This window comes from Oreochromis niloticus, linkage group LG13, assembly GCF_001858045.2.
Source record: "Oreochromis niloticus isolate F11D_XX linkage group LG13, O_niloticus_UMD_NMBU, whole genome shotgun sequence".
Taxonomy (NCBI): Eukaryota; Metazoa; Chordata; class Actinopteri; order Cichliformes; family Cichlidae; genus Oreochromis; species Oreochromis niloticus.
In genome coordinates, this window is record NC_031978.2 from 17456817 (window position 1) to 17475931 (window position 19115).

The 19115-nt window shown below is 39.6% G+C and overlaps 2 protein-coding genes across 6 annotated transcripts; one reads left to right on the forward strand and one right to left on the reverse strand.

The window, feature by feature from the left end:
* The first annotated feature begins 480 nt into the window (after positions 1-480).
* sfxn3 (sideroflexin 3) lies at positions 481-11237 on the forward strand. Of its 2 annotated transcripts, XM_013275568.3 has the most exons (12): positions 510-596; positions 877-1031; positions 2098-2323; positions 4730-4900; positions 5934-6032; positions 6598-6673; positions 6788-6873; positions 6972-7099; positions 7496-7545; positions 7751-7800; positions 7922-7969; positions 8064-11237. In XM_013275568.3, exons 3-12 carry the CDS (start codon positions 2160-2162, stop codon positions 8158-8160), a joined length of 969 nt encoding a protein of 322 aa, XP_013131022.1. In that variant the 5' UTR covers positions 510-596; positions 877-1031; positions 2098-2159; the 3' UTR covers positions 8161-11237. The 2 variants fall into 2 exon arrangements, with proteins under 2 accessions (XP_005456596.1, XP_013131022.1); XM_005456539.4 differs by lacking the exon at positions 877-1031 and having other exon boundaries at positions 481-596.
* Positions 11238-12413: 1176 nt separating this feature from the next.
* On the reverse strand, positions 12414-19053 carry selenou1a (selenoprotein U 1a). 4 transcript variants are annotated; one of them, XM_025897808.1, is made up of 7 exons: positions 17065-17204; positions 16348-16587; positions 15416-15601; positions 14969-15060; positions 14713-14853; positions 13260-13424; positions 12414-13180 (listed from the first exon to the last, which is right to left on the reverse strand). In XM_025897808.1, the coding sequence occupies exons 2-7, from the start codon at positions 16541-16543 to the stop codon at positions 13085-13087; spliced, it is 876 nt and encodes a 291-aa protein (XP_025753593.1). In that variant the 5' UTR covers positions 16544-16587; positions 17065-17204; the 3' UTR covers positions 12414-13084. The 4 variants fall into 4 exon arrangements, with proteins under 4 accessions (XP_025753593.1, XP_025753594.1, XP_013131023.1 ...); XM_013275569.3 differs by lacking the exon at positions 17065-17204 and adding an exon at positions 18943-19031 and having other exon boundaries at positions 12416-13180; XM_025897809.1 differs by lacking the exon at positions 16348-16587 and having other exon boundaries at positions 17065-17203.
* Positions 19054-19115: the final 62 nt, after the last annotated feature.

Below are 19115 nucleotides of genomic sequence, written 5' to 3' on the forward strand. Positions count from 1 at the left end.
TCCCGTCAGCTTTTAGCCAATCCTGCGTGATCTTCCTCCCACGCCCAGGAGTCTTTCACCACAAACACCGCCCCTCCTGTTTCTCCGTACGGAGCTGCCTTAACGTGCAGCTTAGAAGCTCGTTTTTGTTTTATACCCTCTGCTTCATGTGCACAGTTTGACTACATTTAAATGATTTATTCTATATTTTTGATTAAATATAGAATAAATACCTCACACGTTTATATTTTCTACTTATATTTTCTACTCTTGTATTTAATAAAGAACAATAGAATAGAATAGACATTCATCATACTGCAACTGAGTGCAGTAAGTCTCTGACCGTCCACATACCGTCTGGCACGCATTTTAATTCCCACTATTTTATCACTGTAGGCATTATATCTGTAATGAAACCACATATGAGTAACACAGAACATATACAGAACACTATTGATAGTTACTTTCTCCACCTATTATTTACCGACCCTCTTTTTTTTTTTCAAAATGCTATGTTACTATATTTCAATAAGTACGCGAAGGCAGCATATGTCTACCCGGTGTTGCTGTGATATTGAGAGGTCATACATTTTCAAAAACCAGGGAGTTAAGAGCAGGTATGTTCCCGTGATTGCTGAATTCACTTCACTGATTAATAATGATCAGATCCTGATTAAATTAGCGCTCGCTCTATCTCCGTATTTGTCCTTACAACGCTAACTGAGGTGCTAATGTGCTTGCTAGCTTGTAAACTAGCTGGTTAAGGGACGTTAGTTAGTTAGCATTGTTTTGATGACATTAGAAATCTGTTTGTTCTTCCATGTGTTTTGGGTTTTTTGTTTTTGTTTTACATTTAACTCAGTTTTATTAACAACAGTGGGTATTTCTGTTCTCCAGTTCGTGATTTGTAGTGCTGCTGTCGGCTACCTTGCTAGCGTGTTCGCTAGCCGTTTAGCAGCCTGCTTGGTGACAGGAACTGGGGCGCCTGTCGTGACATCCCCAAACCCATCTGCCACTGTGTTTGTCGCGGTTTTCTTTAATCAGCTATTTCGGTATGACAAACACCATTCATGTGATTGTCTCGCTAGTGAGGCGATTGTAGGCTCATGTACTTTACACATAGTTTGAAGGAGCAAAGCAATAGCCAACTTCTCTGTTATCTATTTATCCACGGTATCAGGTGTTATCTCGCTCTTTAAGGTGTTTTTTTTTTTTTTAATCAATTTGGTAGTTGTGACCTTCATGCCAGAAAGAACAAACCAAGCTCTCCACACTGCTGTGCCCCCCAGTGTCTTACTTAATTATGGCCTAAGTGCTGGATGAAGCTATCCAGTTAACGCTGTGGTGAAAAGCCATAATGTGAACAGCACAGAGATAAAGAGTTTGATCTGAAAGAGGTCAATAGTTATATTACAAGTGAGGTATTGTTTTATTTGAAATTGTACAGTCCAACTTGGATTTTTAAGTGACTGTGGGCTTTTTGGTGTGGTGTGGGCATTTAATGGATAAAAACATCATCTTAATTTTACTTTATCCTGTACTAACAGACACAGCTCACATTTTAATTTGGACTGCACTGAAAGCGAAGAGCTGCTTATAGGGAACCCACAAATGGACAAAACAACAATTTATTGTGGTTTTAATTTAATACAGCAAACAGAAAGTGTTATTTAGGCTTGAGAAAGCACTGACTGATGAGGAATGCAGTAAATCTCGAATGCCTGGAAATGCATAAGGGTTGTTTCCTCAAAGATAACTCTGTCATTGTACAGGGTGGTGTCCTGTACAGTAAAGGTGGAGGGTTTCGTTAGCACAATGTATCTCTGGAATACAGCACAGCTTTTAGTGAAACGCGGATGAAGGCTTATCTCTGCCGCCAGCGTTTTTCATTACAATAATTACACTTGTAGGGCTGGGAATCAGGTCGCCATACTTATGGGGTTTCAAACTTTGCTCTCTGTGATATTTGTGCATGCACAAAATTTTAAAATAACATTCAGGGTATGTTTGTTTTTTTTCTTGCCTATAAAATGTTTTGGCAAGTTTTTTATTCGAGAAATGCATTAGTTAATCCAACTCATATGGTTCTTTTTTCTTCTGACTTGATGTTTTCTGCAGCGTTGTACATTTGTGTCTCATTGCCTGAGCACTAATCAAAATTTCTGAGTGAAGAAGCCAGGATGTCAGAAGAGGTGTCCCGCAACATAAACATCAAGGAGCCAAGATGGGACCAAGGCACGTTCACGGGCCGCGCCAAGCACTTCTTCATGGTCACGGACCCAAGGAACGTCCTGCTGTCCTCTGAGACTCTGGAGGAGGCCAGAGTGACTGTGGAGAACTACAGGTAGAGAAGGTCAAGATATAAAGGAGGGAGTAGGAATGTATAACCCTTATTCCAAAAGACACTGTGTAAAAACCCATATTTTAATCACAATAGGATATATAAAACATATCAAATGTTTAAACTGAGAAAGTGTACAATTTTAAGAAAATTATTGGCTCATTTTGAATTTACTGGCAGCAAAATGTCTCAAAAACGTAAAAGGGCCATGTTTACCATTGTGTTGCATCCTCTCTTCTGGGAACTGAGGAGACCAGTTATGGATTTTAGGGGAGGAATGCTGTCCTATTCTTGGCTCATGTAGGATTTGAACTGCTCTACATTTTGGGGTCATATTTTTCATCTCGTGCTGTTTTCAGTTGGTGAAAGGTCTGGACTGCCAGCAGTCCAGTTAAGTATGTGGACGCGGTGTGTGGTTTTGCATCGTCTTGCTGAAATATGCAAGGGTTAGGGTTAAAAGAAGTCATGTGGATGGAGCATGCGTTGCTCTTAAACCCGTATATATCTTTATGGTGATACCTTTCCAGATGTGCTAGCTGGCAATTTCATACATTGAACAAAAATATAAATGCAACACTTTTGTTTTTGCTCCCATTTTCCATGAGCTAAACTCAAAGATCTGAAACATTTTTTTAAATACAAAAAAGACCCATTCCTCAAATGTTGTTCATGAGCACTTCTCCTTTGCCGAGATAATCCATCCCACCTAACGGGTGTGGCATATCAAGGTGCTGATTAGACGGCATAAATATTGAGGGAGTGTGCAATTGGCATGCTGACTGCAAGAATGTCTACCAAAGCTGTTGTCTGTGAAATTAATGTTCATTTCTCTGCCATAAGCTGTCGCCAAAGGCCTTTCCAAAGAATTTGGCAGTACATCCAACCGGCCTCACAACCGCAGACCATGTGTAACCACACCAGCCCAGGACCTTCACATCCAGCATGTTATCCTCCATGATCATGTGAGACCAGCCACCCAGACAGCTGCAGCAACAAATTGTCAGAAACTGTCTCAGGGAAGTTCATCTGAATGCTCGTCGTCCTCATCGAGGTCAGACGACGATGAGATCCTAAGGCCCATTGTTGTGCCATTCATCCACAACCATCCCCTCATGTTGCAGCATGATGATGCACGCCCCCATATTGCAAGGATCGCCCCCCCCGAGGAAGACACAACTGTGTCCATTTCAGAGTAGCCTTTTATTGTGGGCAGTTTAAGGCACACCTGTGCAATATTCATGCTGTCTAATCAGCACCTTGATATGCCACACCTGTGAGGTGTGGTAAAGGGAGAAGTGCTCACTAACACAGATTTAGATTTGTGAACAATATTTGAGAGTAATGGGTCTATTGTGCATATAGAAAATGTTTCAGATCTTTGAGTTCAGCGGCACAAGTGTTGCGTTTATATTTTTGTTCAGTGTATGTACTGATGCAAACTTTTGAACTGAGCACGCGTCTTCCATAAAGAATTTCAAATTTTCATTGGTCCGACCACAGAGGACTTTTCCACCTTTAAATGAAGACTGAGAGAATCACGTCAACGTATGATTTGTCCTTTGCACGATAAAGCTTTAGCCGGTATCTGTGGATGGCTGGATGTGTTCCAGAGCCTGTTCAGTGATTTCAAGGACGTAGTCATGCTTCCAGTGTCATCTGAGTACCCGAACATCACAGATATCCAGTTTTTCATGTCCATGTCCCTTGCACGCAGAGACTTCTCCAGATTCTCTGAATCATTTGATATTATGTTCTACAGATAATGAAATATTAAAATTCCTCACAATTTTGCCTTGAGCAACATTATTCTGAATTCTTCCACAATTTGTAGATGCTGTATTTTTTTAAATTTTTTTTTATTATTATTTAATGGTGAGCCTCTGCCCATCTTTACTTCTGAGAAACCCCATCACTTTAAGGTGTTTTTTTTAATAACCAATCATGTTGCTAAAATATTACCAATTAACCTAATTTGTTAAAAATAGTTTTCCAGCTGTTTGGTGTTACTTGCCCCTACTCCAACTTTCATGAGACCCATTACTTCCATCAAATTCAAAATGAGCTAATAGTTTTCTTACAGTTGTACATTTTCTCAGTTTAAATATTTGATGTGTTTTTTGTTGATGTTGTTTTTTGTAAATAGAATATCGATTTATGAGATTTGCTAATCATTGCATTCTGTTTTATTTGCATTTTACAACAACGTCCCCACTTTTTGGGAAGCGGGCTAGTATGTCAGATCTGAGTAACGCATGGATAGGAATGAGCTTTGAACCAGATTATGTGCTGGCTTGTTTTCTCCAGTTGGAGACTCCCTGTCCATAAAGTGGTAGCATCCAGTTTTGTTTTCACATATAAGAAAGAAAGCAGAGTTCGTACTGCAGCGCTGTACTGTTATGACTTTTTCAGAGCTGGGATCATGAAGCCTGGTCTGACGGAGGATGAGCTCTGGAGAGCCAAATACATCTATGACTCTGCCTTCCACCCCGACACAGGGGAGAAGATGTTTGTGATTGGCCGGATGTCTGCTCAGGTGCCAATGAACATGTCCATCACAGGCTGCATGCTCACCTTCTACAGGTACAGCTCAGGTTTAAACACATGATTCACTATAATCTGCTTCTATAATCTGTTGCTCTTAATTCTACTGATAATTCGCTATGCTGTGACCATTTAATAAGCTATGTGATCAATTCATGTTAGAGCAACAGTTTGATCTGCAATAAAAGTATACGCAATATGATACAAAGTAAAGCTGAAATGACTTTTAATACTCTTTGTAGTTACAGAAATAGACGGTGAAACTAAATAATAGATTATTGGCCATATTTTTAAAAACTGATTTATTTTAAAATTTTATGTTAATAGTTCACATTTTATTTTAAGTATTTTTTTCACATTTTTGTTAATTTAATATTTAACAATTAAGTCTCTATCATTTTTGTCGTATTAAGTGTATTACTCAGGTTCAGGTTGGATGTATCGTGCACTACCATCAACCACAATGTTGTTTTTGCATCCTACCACTTGAGGGCACCATAGGGTGACATTTTAAAGTCTATATATTATAGTTTTATATATTAAAATTGGTATAATAAAGAAGAGAGAGAGTGCTTTGGGGGGTTTCTTAATACCAATATGAATATTTTAGGTGATTTAAGTTAAAGTTGAAATTCAGCATATATTTCTGGAGGCCTGTAAACTGTGCTAAAGGACCATTTGGTTTTTAGGTCACATGGATAAAATTGTGACGCATACCCTATCAAGATGATCTGTATCTTTTGCATGTGAATTTTATTCAAACTTGACTATGGGCTGATTGATTTTATATGAAGATGTTATCTGCTGGGAACACAAGTCTGAAATGAGGGTCCACACAAACTTCTAATCTGTATGCGGTTATGGCTGAATGCATCTGTAGGTTACTTAGTAGTTTTGTTTGCATCCTCTTTTTTTTCTTTTTTTCTTTCTTTTTTTTTTTAAGTGTTTGTTGCTAGCAGGTACTTTCTCAAGTAGTGTCACTTCTTTGCCACAGCGCAAATGGCACCGAACACGCAGCGTGAAATCTCACTTCCTCAAACACACTATCGCTGTTCCTTCATGTTTTTTGCAGGACTACTCCAGCAGTGGTGTTTTGGCAGTGGGTTAACCAGTCCTTTAACGCCATCGTCAACTACACCAACCGCAGTGGAGACGCACCCATCACCGTGAAGTAGGGAGGACTTCTCATTTCCCTTCCCCTCTTGATCATTCCTGTCCCACGTCTAAACTAGTCTCTGTGAGGAGGCTGTGGGAGCGGCTGTCCTCTCCCTCACAGCGGTATTACGTTCCACTGTTAAGCATGTTCGGCCTCGTGTCACCGTGATCTCATGCTGACTTAGATTACGTGCTCCTTGTTGACAACAGGTCAGCATATTTGCAATAAATTGCCCCTTCCAGACTTTGCAAAAATGCATCGAATGCATGCATTTATGAAGAACAGCAACATGTGAATGCATATTTATGGATCAAGCATGCAGTCAGTGAAACACATATAGTAATGCTCTGTTTTGCAATTATTTGCGAGGATGTTCTCATTCATTTTTAAATATTCATACATGACTTCACACATTTCTTGGTCCACATAAACTTTGCATTGATTCACCTTAGCTTAACTTGTAGACTCTGAGCTCTTGTCTTCATGTGGTGATGCATAATTGGCTCTATTTCACTTATGAAAGTGCTCAAAAGGGATGTGGGTTCTCAGTGTGTAACTTGTGATAATTTTGTCCTCGCAGCCAGCTCGGCGCAGCTTACGCCAGTGCTACAACTGGAGCCGTAGTCACTGCACTGGGACTCAAGTCTCTAGCTACGGTAATACATTTGTTTCAAGTGCAAAAAACATGAAGTAAACCAAAGATAAAACAAATACACATTCCCTGCTCTGAGATGCGATCCTGATTGCCTAAATTTGTTGTTTCTTTGCAGCGTCTCCCTCCAATCATCAGCCGGTTTGTCCCTTTTGCTGCTGTTGCTGCTGCTAACTGTATCAACATTCCCTTCATGAGGCAGAGGTGAGGTCACTAAAGTATTGATTAAAATATTAATCAGTGGCCTATTAGAACAGCTGGTATGACAGATTTACATGATGTTTCTTTTTCCCCTCTGTCAGGGAGTTAAAGTACGGTATCCCTGTAACTGATGAGAATGGAAACCGGTTAGGAGAGTCTCCAAATGCTGCCAGACAGGCCATCGTGCAGGTGGTGGTGTCGAGGATTGGGATGGCGATGCCTGCAATGGGTAACGTCGACCTTCTCTGCTTGGTCATTACTTTGCATGCATTAGTGACAAACCTGCAAAGCAGTATCAGCTGAAACTGCAGCTCCTCTCTGCCTTATGGAGTTTTCTGGCTGGTTAGTTTCCCTGTTTTGCTGCCTACCCCTGTATAGTGTTCATCATTTAACAGCCTATGACCCAGATATTTATCTCAAGAGCCGCTAGACAGCAAACACAAAGTTAAGAGAATATATGTTGACTTTTTTTCCCCTGAAATATTCAAAGAAACGTCATGATCATCACTCACCAAAAATATATTAGAAAATTTATCTTCACCTCACACATTCCGAGCCTTACTAACAGTTTCCTGTTTTGCTATTGAAGCAGAAATCGCCACCTGACTTGTTGTTCTGTTCACAGCCATTCCCCCTGTCATCATGAATGCTCTGGAGAAGAGAGCTTTCATGAAGGTAAGCAAATTGCATCCGTGTTTGCTGTACTGTTTTGTTTCTACTGAGTGGATTTACCGGACATACTAGTATTTTATGAGGTTAAAGAGTCGCACCGCATTCCACATATTGCACGCACACTGAATGCTTGTGTCTGTGGACGCTCTACAAAGACAAACTCATCTGATATGTATGTGTCCCTGATTTTTATCTGGTTTCTCTACAGCGGTTCCCAATTCTTAACGCTCCAGTCCAGGTGGGATTAGTCGGTTTGTGGTGAGTAAAGTAGACTTGTTGTCAGTGAGAGTATCCTTTTATCAAATGATATTTTTAACTTCACTTAGAAAGTACCTGTAACAACATCTAAAACATTCCTGTTTTCATCTCTTGATTTCAGCCTGGTGTTTGCAACTCCTCTGTGCTGCGCCCTGTTCCCTCAGAAAAGGTACCAGTAGCCACTTTCACCTCACTCATTCAGTCTATATCTAGCGTTGTTTAACTTGGCTGCCTTTTAATGATGCTGGACCATCTCTTTGTAGCTCTATGAGTGTTAGCGGGCTGGAAGAAGATCTGCAAGAAAGGATACGAAAGACCAGTCCTCACATCACCACTGTCTACTTCAACAAAGGCCTGTAGGAGCAGCCAGCACATTTCCATGCATATGTTGACACACACACACACACACACACACACACACACACACACACACACACACATTGTGCTCTGGATTCAGTTGGAAGGTTAAATAAAATATATTTGCAGGGGTTTTTTTGTTGTTGTTTTGTTTTGTTTTGTTTTGTAAAGGCTCTTTTTTTTTTTTCAGGATTTACTGACTTTGAAAAGAATGATCACTGAACGTTGTCTGTATATAGATGGCGCTCATGAGGGAAGACAAAACGACAAAATGATTTTAGCTTTTTTGTTTATTTGTTTGTTGGTTTTTTTAGGGGTTTTTTTTAGTTTATTGTTTTGTGGTGTGTTTTCTGTCTTCCGCTGGTCACAGCTGAGCTTTTGGGTGGCTATTCATGAAGTTACTGATTTGTCCTCGACCCGACAATATCTTGCGTTGCATTCAGGTTCATTTCTGATTCAGCTAAAATGAAGACTCTTGCTTATCGATCATGTGTGTAACTTCTGAATGTAACAGTCTTTTCTGGCCTTGTGCTCCCACTCTTTCCAGTGTATATTCCAGTGTCATATATTTCGCACTGACCGTTATGTTAAATCTTGAGGCCACCAACCGAGTTGCCCCAAGAAAACTGTATATTAAGTCGCTCTAAATAGCAAGACTCCTGTTGAAGTTCCTGTTTTGTTGTACCATGCCTGTTGTTACCCAGTGCAGCTTCTAACCTTCTTCTACTCTCCTCTAAGTGTACTTATGCCCTTCATATTCTTAGTCAAAGTAATGAGGTGCTCAGCACCTGTGGCAAAGGTCTTTATACAGCAAATAGCACATCCTATATCAGTCAACACTACAAACTGTGGTTCTCATCAGCGTAAATATGTACTGTGGCAGCCTGGGGTTTTTTGTTTTCTGCTTGAAGGTGATTGTGCTTTTCAGTGGTGGCATTCGGTGGAAAGAGGATATTGTCTGTGTACATGAGGAAGTAGAAATGCTGTTGATCTCGTTGATAAAGATCTTAAATGATCTTAAATGTATTGCTGCTGTTATGTGAATACTAACTCACAGTTTGTGGGTTTTTTAGTGTTTGCACCTGACCTGAAGTGGGCTGGGAGACATCAAAACAGCCTGATTGTCAAAAGCGTGAGAGCCACTGATGTCCTGTTGTACCAAAGGACATTGGTAAATGTTGTGTGACAGGTCAAAATAGTAAACTCCTGGTTATAGGTCATGGTAGCTGTGTGTGCACAGTGTTTGTTGCTGCTTTGTTAATGTGGACAGCCCGGCCGAGTTTGAGCGTCTTTGATCAAAAGTCATTCACATTGTTGATCAAGCTCTCCAAACGCAGTGTCTCCAGTGTAGTTAGATAGTGATGATGGTGTCTTAGTGGTGTAAAAATAATTATATTTTTCTTGGATATATTTATGTACAAAGCACATATAATGTAGAAGCTATGAAGCACATGTATGAGGGATTTTAAAGATTTTAATTAAAATGTATGCCTCTGTTAGTGAATGCATCAGAAGGCCCCACATATGCACTTGGAAACAATGTCCTCTCCTCTTGATACAGGATTGTGTGTGTGTGTATATATATATATATTGTAATTTATTGCAAATGACTAGGAGCTTCTCCTGCTTCAAGACCAATCAGCTATCAGATTAGAGGAGTGTTCCTATAGTTTGATTTATCACTGTTGCAAATTACCAGCTCGGATTCAGTGTTAGTATAAAGTGATGTTTTGTGTATGTTGGTTAAAATGTGACCACAGTAAGATTGTATAGATCACCAAAATTCATCTCCATCAAGACACTTAGATATAGTTGTGGACTTGTGGACAGATGTTGGGCATTAACCGCACAGCATTTGTATTCTTGTCAATGGACTTTTTGTACAGACACCAGTGCACAGTGATTGTGTTAATGTGCGATTCCAACATTCAGTAGCTTTATTCACCAAACTTTAGGAGAGTGTTGCTACTTGAAACTCAAATGAAGGTGGACGTAGTGGTATTTTTAACTATTGGCTTTCTTGTTTTGGAGAGAAATTGGCTTTTCATATGAACACTTCACTCCCTTTCATCTCATCCATGTAAACAGAAGCTTCTGTTTGAGTCCCCTGCTTGAATTAGACACTGACACGATCACATGCACTGCAGGACAGTGTTTCACACTTGGCATCACTACTATAGTCTATATGTAGGAGTGTTTGCAGTGGCCACTGAAGACCTTTTTGTTACGATGCTGACTGCATCTACTGTGTGATGTGTTTGCTGTGCTGCTGTAGGAATTAACTGGATTTGTGTTGCTGTTTTAAAGGAGCTTTTACAAGTGTATATTGATATTTGTGAGTCTTCATCATGCTGGATAATGCTGACTGAATCGTGGCTTCGCGTCTGCTAATTTTTAATCATTTGTGGTCTGCTAGCTTTCCCATCTTTCTCCTTTTCTACTCGCATTTGGGTGCACAAACGTTTAAGAACAAAACTGAGGGGTTTGAGTCGGCATTCAGACACGTTTGGAAACTTGCATCGTCCCAGCTTGTGACTGTGTTTTACCACCGTATCATGTCACACCTGTAGAGCCAGCCAAAGATGAAACGGGTAAAGGACTGAGGAAGTGTGTAGCTTTTTAAAAGTTTTTGTTTCAGCTTTAGCAAATGGACCTTTTGCCATACTTGTGCAAAAACAGTTTGTTTTTTGTGTATTTTAACACAAGTGGTCCTCTCCACCAAATCCATTGTCTTGAATACAAAGCTACAAGTTTGAAGATGTAAAATAAATCCAACACACACTTTATTTTTGGAATTCATTTTTTTGCCATTGCTTTTATTGACAGTAACATTTTAGATCACAGAGTTCTTTCAGTGTTTTACAACTTTGCATACTGAAGGCACGCATGCAAAAGTCATGTCATGCTACACTCCATGAATGTTTTGGTTATTTTATATACATACAACTCACATACATGTAGACTTATCAGTATTTGTGTTTTCTCCCTCTGTTTTGTATTGTTTTGAAATGTATATTTCCTTGACGTGGGATGTATTTTAATCTGAGCAATAGAATAAAATGTGTAACATCAATGCCCAAGCATGCTTGTTTCATGCAGTAATATTTAACACCGGTTATTATCACCATATAAGTGAATATTTCAGCAGAACAGCTCAGATATGAGGATAAACATTTAACCTAACTTAAAAACCACTGAATCTTGGTGGTTGGAACATTCACAACTTTAATCTGACACCATAAAAAAAAAAAATTCACACTATGATGTGGTCACGTCACAGTCAGAGCAGGATGGATTAGGCTGCTCTGTTAGATGAGTAAACAAAGTATATGTGATCACATCTCTCCCTGTGTACCTGCTAACTTTGCCACTGCTGTAACCTAAAGTTTGGCAGCCCTCTGGGTCCATCCCCACTGACCTGGGGGCCCCAAGCAGTTGCTTGCCTTACCTAGTGGTAAAAAGCTCCTCTGCATGACTACTGATTAATATAGAGAGCTATAGATACACAAGTGTGTGTGTGTGTATATATAGGAGCTACCACAAGGACAATTTAAAGGACTTTGCCTCGTGTTTATACACACTGGCCACTTTATTAAGTACATCATTCAGCTGGTTTAATGTAAATCTTTGATAGCTCAGTGCATTTCATCATGTAGACATGGTTAAAATAACCTGCCAAATTACAAGAATGGGTAGCATGGGTTCATCCTGCTATCACTTCAATGGGGTAATGTGGTTATATTTTCATGTACCTATAGGGATGTTGGCTGTTGCATTTTGAAACAGTTGAAGTCATCGTACTGATGGAGAGTCCCACAAATGGACCATTACAATATAACCTGCTTTAATGAAGCATGGACCAGTTTCTCTGGTGACCTTACTGATGTAATTAATAATGCCAAGGTTCCTGACAAGAACATTTTCATAAATCTAATATTTTTTAAATATTATTTGCTAAAATGATATTACAATTATGCACTTATGTAACCCAATCTTAGATATCCAGGTTCAAATCTTTGCCAACTGAAATTACTATCTACAGTCATCAGCATTGATATCATGCAGAGGAATTTTTGGGGGTTTGTTTTTGTGCTTTCAAGGATAAAGTTTTAAATGTTCAAAACTCAAAAAAAAAATAAATACTAAAGTTCTCTGAAAACTTTCATAAGAGCTGTGTAAGTTGTTTTATTAGACCAAGTTTTAACCAATATACAAGTTACATTTAAAGAAAAAGAAAAACACAATAGCAACATGGAGATACTGGATGAGGTCTTTATTCACTATTCTGCAGCTGGTATGCAAATGTGCAGATGCATAAAATTCTCTCTCATACGCACAGTCATACAAAAGCGAGCAACACCTGCATCAGGCACCACAAACAGTCCTCAACATGACGACAGCAGCAGCGTGTGTGTGTGTTTGGGCATCAAACTTGCTCCCCTCAACCAAGAGTTTAGAGTGAAGTTGTCATTATCACACACAGACCGCACACTCTTGTTATGTCAAAGGAGTGTTTGAGAGCTTGACCAGTAGAAGCAAATTAAGCTTTTAGACAGAGTCAACATTTCAAATGTTTCACAATTATATTCAGATGTAATCTAATTCAGCCATTAGATTAAAGCATCTGATTTTCAAGTGACCTTAAATAAATGGCTGCTGTACCTAAAAGGAAGTGATGCTTTTAATTCCCTAACATTTTCATACCCGTGTCAAGAATCTAGCTTGTAGGTGGCTAGATTTTCATAACCAACAGCAAATTACATGTGCAAAAGTCAGCGGCATCTTATGATATTAAACAACACAGACTTCATAAATACCAGAACAATATGATTATTATTTCAGTAGATTTTGACTGAAACTCTGCATGAGGTTAAAAATATTCAATTTGCTATTCTAGTTTTGATCTAATAAAAGCGTGCTACGAAAATTATTTCACTGGTACAATTTTTTTAACAGCCTCTAGAACATCGGCCGTGTCCACCTTATCGCCAAACTCTTTCTCACGGTGTTCCAGGAGGATGCCCTGCCAAAAAACAAAACATGTGCTTAAAAATAGAGACGAGTTTTGTGAAGCATCACTGAGCCAAATCTGTGGAAGCTACCTGGTCTGCTGGTCCGATGACAAACACCCCTCCGAGAACGAAGCCCTCTCCATTCATGTTGCCCTGGTACCCAGACCTCCAGGCTCGCATGAAGTTCTGCCACACTCCCAGGCGAATGAACCCCAGGCCTCCCATCCTTCTCTGCACTGGGCCGTAAAAACGTTTCTGCAATGCACATTTTAGTTTCAGTTAGCCTCATTTATACACAGCATACAGCAATTATAGTAGCATTATTTGACTGCTACTCAAACTGATTTATCACTGCAATCTCACGACCCAACACTCTTCCTGTCAACAAGCAATCCCTAACAGTTTGCACTGCTGCTTGATTTGGGATTAAAGATCATACAAAAGACAGGGGTACTTGTAACTGTGGTTCTGGCAGGACATTCAGTAAAACGGCCCCTTGCAGTTAAGACAAGATGCTGGTCAGGATTAATTTATTCACAGAGCTCCCATTAGAAAAACCATTAGGAGGCAGAAAGACAAAGAGGAGATGTATGCTTGAAAAGCTTAATGACAGTGAGCTAATGAAGCGCGACAGATTAGATCGTGCGTGGATAATGTGTGTGGTGGATCTCATTAGAGATGCACTCATGCCAAGAATGAAAAAGAGATCACTGAGAAAAACACCAAAGAGTGCAGCGGCGATGACTTCAGCCTATCACAACCTTTCACACGAACAATTACCTTACTTTCAAACAGGCCTCCCCTGCTGTTGTGGGTGTAAATATTTAAAAGCCAAACAATTTATCTGCATTAATAACTGACACATAACAATACTCATGTTACCATCATGGCAAATAAACATAAGCAAGTGATCATAACGACTATGAGCATGTTGATTTAGACTTTTGCAGTGAATCTCTGCAGAGCCTACAATGTAAGTTAAGCGAGTGGCCAACGTTGTTGCCAGCGTTTAAGATTTTTCTGGTTCATTACGTGCCAGTGTGACCGTGTCCTTCTGTTTTATATGCGGTGGCGGCCGATAAAAACAAAAAGATGCGCCTCCTGGGTCCTCACTCTTTGTTGTGGTCAGTTGGTTTTTTGATTGTTTTTTTTCCTCAGGGGTTTTGTCCCTGAAGTTTTCCATTTCTTCGTACATTCCTTCATTTCAACTCCGATCGTTTCAGCAATTAGGAGGAATATGGACATTTGTGAGTGTTTATATTGATGCTATGATTACTTTTTTGGATGTTATGGCAAATATTATTATTCTCTCAAATAATAAATTCAAAAAAGTAGCCTGAAATGCACAGGAGGACTCGACATGCATTTCAGTACACCATACGGTTTCAGAGGGGTTTACGGTTACAAGGTAGCTACGGCATTGCTTTCCTGCTTAAGCCTAAACTGGAACTCGATGCTAGAGGTTTTTCAGCTCAGCCAGGAACTCTCAGATTATTCTCACATTTTTTCTGAGCATGCCTACTTGTTATCTACAGCTGCTAACCTGTTCATCTATATAGATGTCCCCAGCGAAGTGCGGTCTGAAGTCCCGGATCTCTGTGCCGATGTCCTCTTTCACAACAGCAACCAGAGGGACCCCGAGCTCTTCCAGCTGGGGCTTCAGAGAGGACAGCGCAGAGGCCTCCTGCAGTGAGACAAATCATACCAAAAAGAGGGCAGAAAAAAAAAAAATCACATCACATGAACTTAGAGTTGAGTGGAAACAGACAATATTCATTCACAGACACTTTTAGCGTCACCTCTCTGCACAAAAATCATCCAGGTCTTCTTACAGCCATGACCACAGCCCCATTCATCTCCCACAGGCTCTTTGCTTTGATGACCTTGTCATCTGCAGACAAACCAACATTAAACTGTTTCTTATCAAATCTTTGACCTCACGCATTAGCGATTAAATGCAAGTCACAAAGATTTTGAATGCCACAGTTAAAAAAAAAAATCTAATAGAGTTTGTCACATGGAGCATCTCTTTTACGATGTTCATTAAGCACAGCATAGGAATTTGACCAAAGTTTACAATGATTTAATCTGCCAGAAAATTCTAGAAAGTGGCTTCACTTTACGTACTGCACAAAACCTCATTCGCTGCATGTGTAATGCGTGAAAACGCGCACGAAGAAAGGAAACCACATGTGGCCGATTCTAGTGCTTACGTAACTTTGTACCCTATCAGAACGCTTTCTTACCACCCATGGTGGAGTGCAGATCAGCCTCTTCAAGGTACTGCAGCGTTGCATTGGCAGCTTTAGTAAGACACAGATCCGTATTGGCCAGGAAGATCCCGGTTAGGGCAGCTCCGACGGCACCCAGACCCAAAGCCCACATCCCCATTTCAAAGAGCTCCCCCTCTAGCCCAGAAGCAGAGGATAAAACTGCAAGACAAAAAAGCAAAAGCATGTTGAGAAGAAGAAACATGAGCATAAGGGACTGTTCTTTATTAGTACAAAATTTCACAATGCTAGTGGTAGCCGTTAGATGTGCAGACATCACATCTCAACTGAGATTGCATCTCAACAAGACCCAGCATGCCCATTTTATTTGAATATGGTGCAGAGTGTAGTCTGCGAGTGTGCATTTGTTTTTGCCACTGTACTCTTATCTAAAACTCACACATGCGATTAAATTCCTCACACACAAATATCTGCAGGCAAATTTCTCGATAAAGCACAGCTAACCACAGTTTGTTTTCTCTCACAGACGTCTTTTAGAAAATATCGCACCATAACATCAGGCTGCAACTACTTATTTTATTGTTTTAATTATTTAAAACATAATACATCATCATTTCCCAGAACTGAAAATCTTTAAATGTGGTTTGTTTTGTTTTTCTTAGCAATTTCATTTTCTGAGAACAGGTTTATCAATTAATTGCCGACGGGTTGGTAAACTCCGGGTATGGAACTCCAATCTGACGTTAATTGAGTTATTAAATGACTCGTTTAACTTGCTTGTTTTTGTAACATTTCAACATGGAGTTATTCCAGTGTACGGTAAGTGAGAAGAAAGAAAGAAAAAAAAAAAAAAAAAAAGAGTTGCCATGCACAGGTGAACAAACCTGAAGTCTGGGCTGTGACAGAGATTGGCTAACTGTGTAGGGAGCAGTCAAATATGTCCTTGCCTGAATGGATCTTGTTTGGGTCTGGACTGGCTTTGGCTTTACTTTGGTGAAACGGGGCAGCCTGGGTCCTTAGAAACTGAGGCCTGGCTGTGGTGGAGGGCTGGCTGCCTGGGTTAGAGCCCCTCACGGAGAGGGCAGAGCAGCGCAGGGCAAGCCTGCAGCTCAAAGCTGTGGAACATCTGGACAGAGCCAGCATGGTGGATAAAGTCTGACGCTCTGACTACACACTCTAAGATTTCACTGGAAGACAGAAACACAAGTCGTTTCTAAGCAGGTTACAGCATACTGCAGTGCAATGCTATAAACAAACAACAACATAATCCACCTTTATTGAAATCCAAAGTCAAGGATCAACTTGACTTGACAGGTTTAAAGGAAAAGAATTTCAAACTTTTGCTTTCATTGTGATCCAATTATCAGGTTTTACCACCTGTCAAACAAGTTAGCCAGGCTTCAGTTATGCTCACACTGCAGAAGGTGCAATCAAATGTAACAAAAGCATCACGTACGAAATGTTTGATCTTCCTTATAAAGTCTACTGTGTAACTATTTTTCAAGTTCCTACTTTTGCCTCTTAAGTTCTCTTCTGTGTAGCAATGAAGATAGAAATTACACTGAAAACAAAAACACTTGCCAGTTTACAGCGTGCTACACAGAGGGAGTCAAATCTGGCTTTTCTATACAGTCACCTTTAAAGTAAGATCACAAAATACTAACTTGTCTCCATTGCCAAAGAATGAGTGAATGCGTCCCCTCCTGTGGTTCAGCCCATCTGGTTTAAAACTGAATCACCTAAAAGCATTTGACTTCTGACTCCTTATAAATGAAGAACCAAAAGCAAACAAAAAAAATGTACAACCACAGCAGCCAATCATCTGTGCAACGCACACAAGAGTCTGGCTTTCTACATCTGCAGAGCCAGAAGTGAAAAAAAGAAGAAGAAAAAAAGCTGTCAACACTGACTGCTGATCAACTTTATACTTTTTCTAAAGTAGACATTTGAAGAAAATATTTGACAGCTACAGTAAAAAAGTAACCTGCTACAACATTAAAATAACATTTTTTTTTTTTTATTTCATTTTGACTTGCGTTAAAGTATTCATCAGCTTATCATAGCTCAATCTGTGGCTTTTACCTGGAGAACCAGCGTGTGTCACTCCTTATCACAATTGATTATGAGCTGATTTGTATAAGCAGCTATGAGTAGATTATCTAGCATTATTATTGTCTACTCTTTATTATTGCATAAATATTTTCATATTACACCCCACGACTAAAGGTGTAATTATCCTTGAATTAAATCTAATTTCCATGTTTTTTTTTATCTGAAATTACAATGCAATGATATTTGGCTAGAATATGTAGAAGTACGTAGCGGATGAGACACTATAATAAGGGGGCAATGACTGAAGTTTGTACAGGAAAGAAGAAACAATTATATGTAAGTAATTTTCACCCTGTAAAGCCTGAACCATGAAATAAATGCAAGAAAACCAATTCTTTGTTTATTGAACTTATTACTACTATTATTATCATTATTATCATCATTAAATGCATTGTCAATTTCTGAATAACGATGATGCATGTATGAGTTTTAATTTGTATAGTTTATGCTAGATCTGGCATTTTTAAACAGTGTATTGCTTAAAAATGTATTGTTCACTTTATTCAGGTTTTCAGGGAAAGAAAAAAAAAAAAACATCACACTGATGATGTAGAAGTCTCAAAAACGATACACTTAGCATTAGAGGGTTAAGTAGGGCATATTTTCCAAGTATTTTAGTAGGAAAACAAACAAAGACATGGGACACAAATAACTTGTCAAACTCATTTTCATTCATGGGCCACATACAGCTCAGTTTTGTCCCAGGTAGTCCAGACCAATAAAAATTACTGGATATAACCTACTAAGAATGTTTTGCTAGTTTTTTTTTATGAAGCACCCATTTAACAGGAGACATGTTTACAGAACTGCCTGTGGTTGTAAGTAATCAGAGATTACATTTTAGTAATTGAGTTGTCTTTGTATAGTATTTTGCCTTTTTTGTGTATCAGATGTAGATTTTACTGAAACATTTTATTGAATGGACCAGATTGTACCCTGTGGCGGGCTGGTTTCGGGCCTCCCGCCACATGTTTGTCACTCATGCTTTAATAGTTCCTCAACCTTTGACATTTAGCATACATGTGAATCAGATGATGAGATGGCAAAAACTAACTAACAGTCGCCCGCAGATCACACAATACAGATAATGGCCTTGATATTGGTAATTGTGTAAGCTGTTTGTTTACGGTGACAACGCTCCAGGCGACCAAACTTTAAAAGTGTAAATGAAAAGGAGTGATTATCTGGCCGATTACAACTGCGTGAAAGATAGTATCAAAGTCCAGAGACGTTACTGTGGTTTGTCACAGCGTCACCGACTCATAGACAAACCGTCGCCCTTAAATTAGCATCTAAAATGAATACCCGCCTTGTTTTTACCGACTCTGCACCCTTAGCCCGCCAGGCCTGCCAATGCATCCGTGCGTGCTCCGAAAGTGTCACCGTGACGAAGATAATGAAGTAGTTTAGCAAAAAAATTACACACTTACCAAAATCAATTGAGCCACCAGTAACGCCTCTACGGACCCACTAAACAGCTTGTCTTCGGATTTTTGCGCAGGCGTACTAACCGATTCTGAGCGCAGGGGAAACTAATCGAGCAAGATTTAATAACGTTTGACGTAATTGAGAAAAGTCAAAACAAGACTGAGAAACAGGTAAA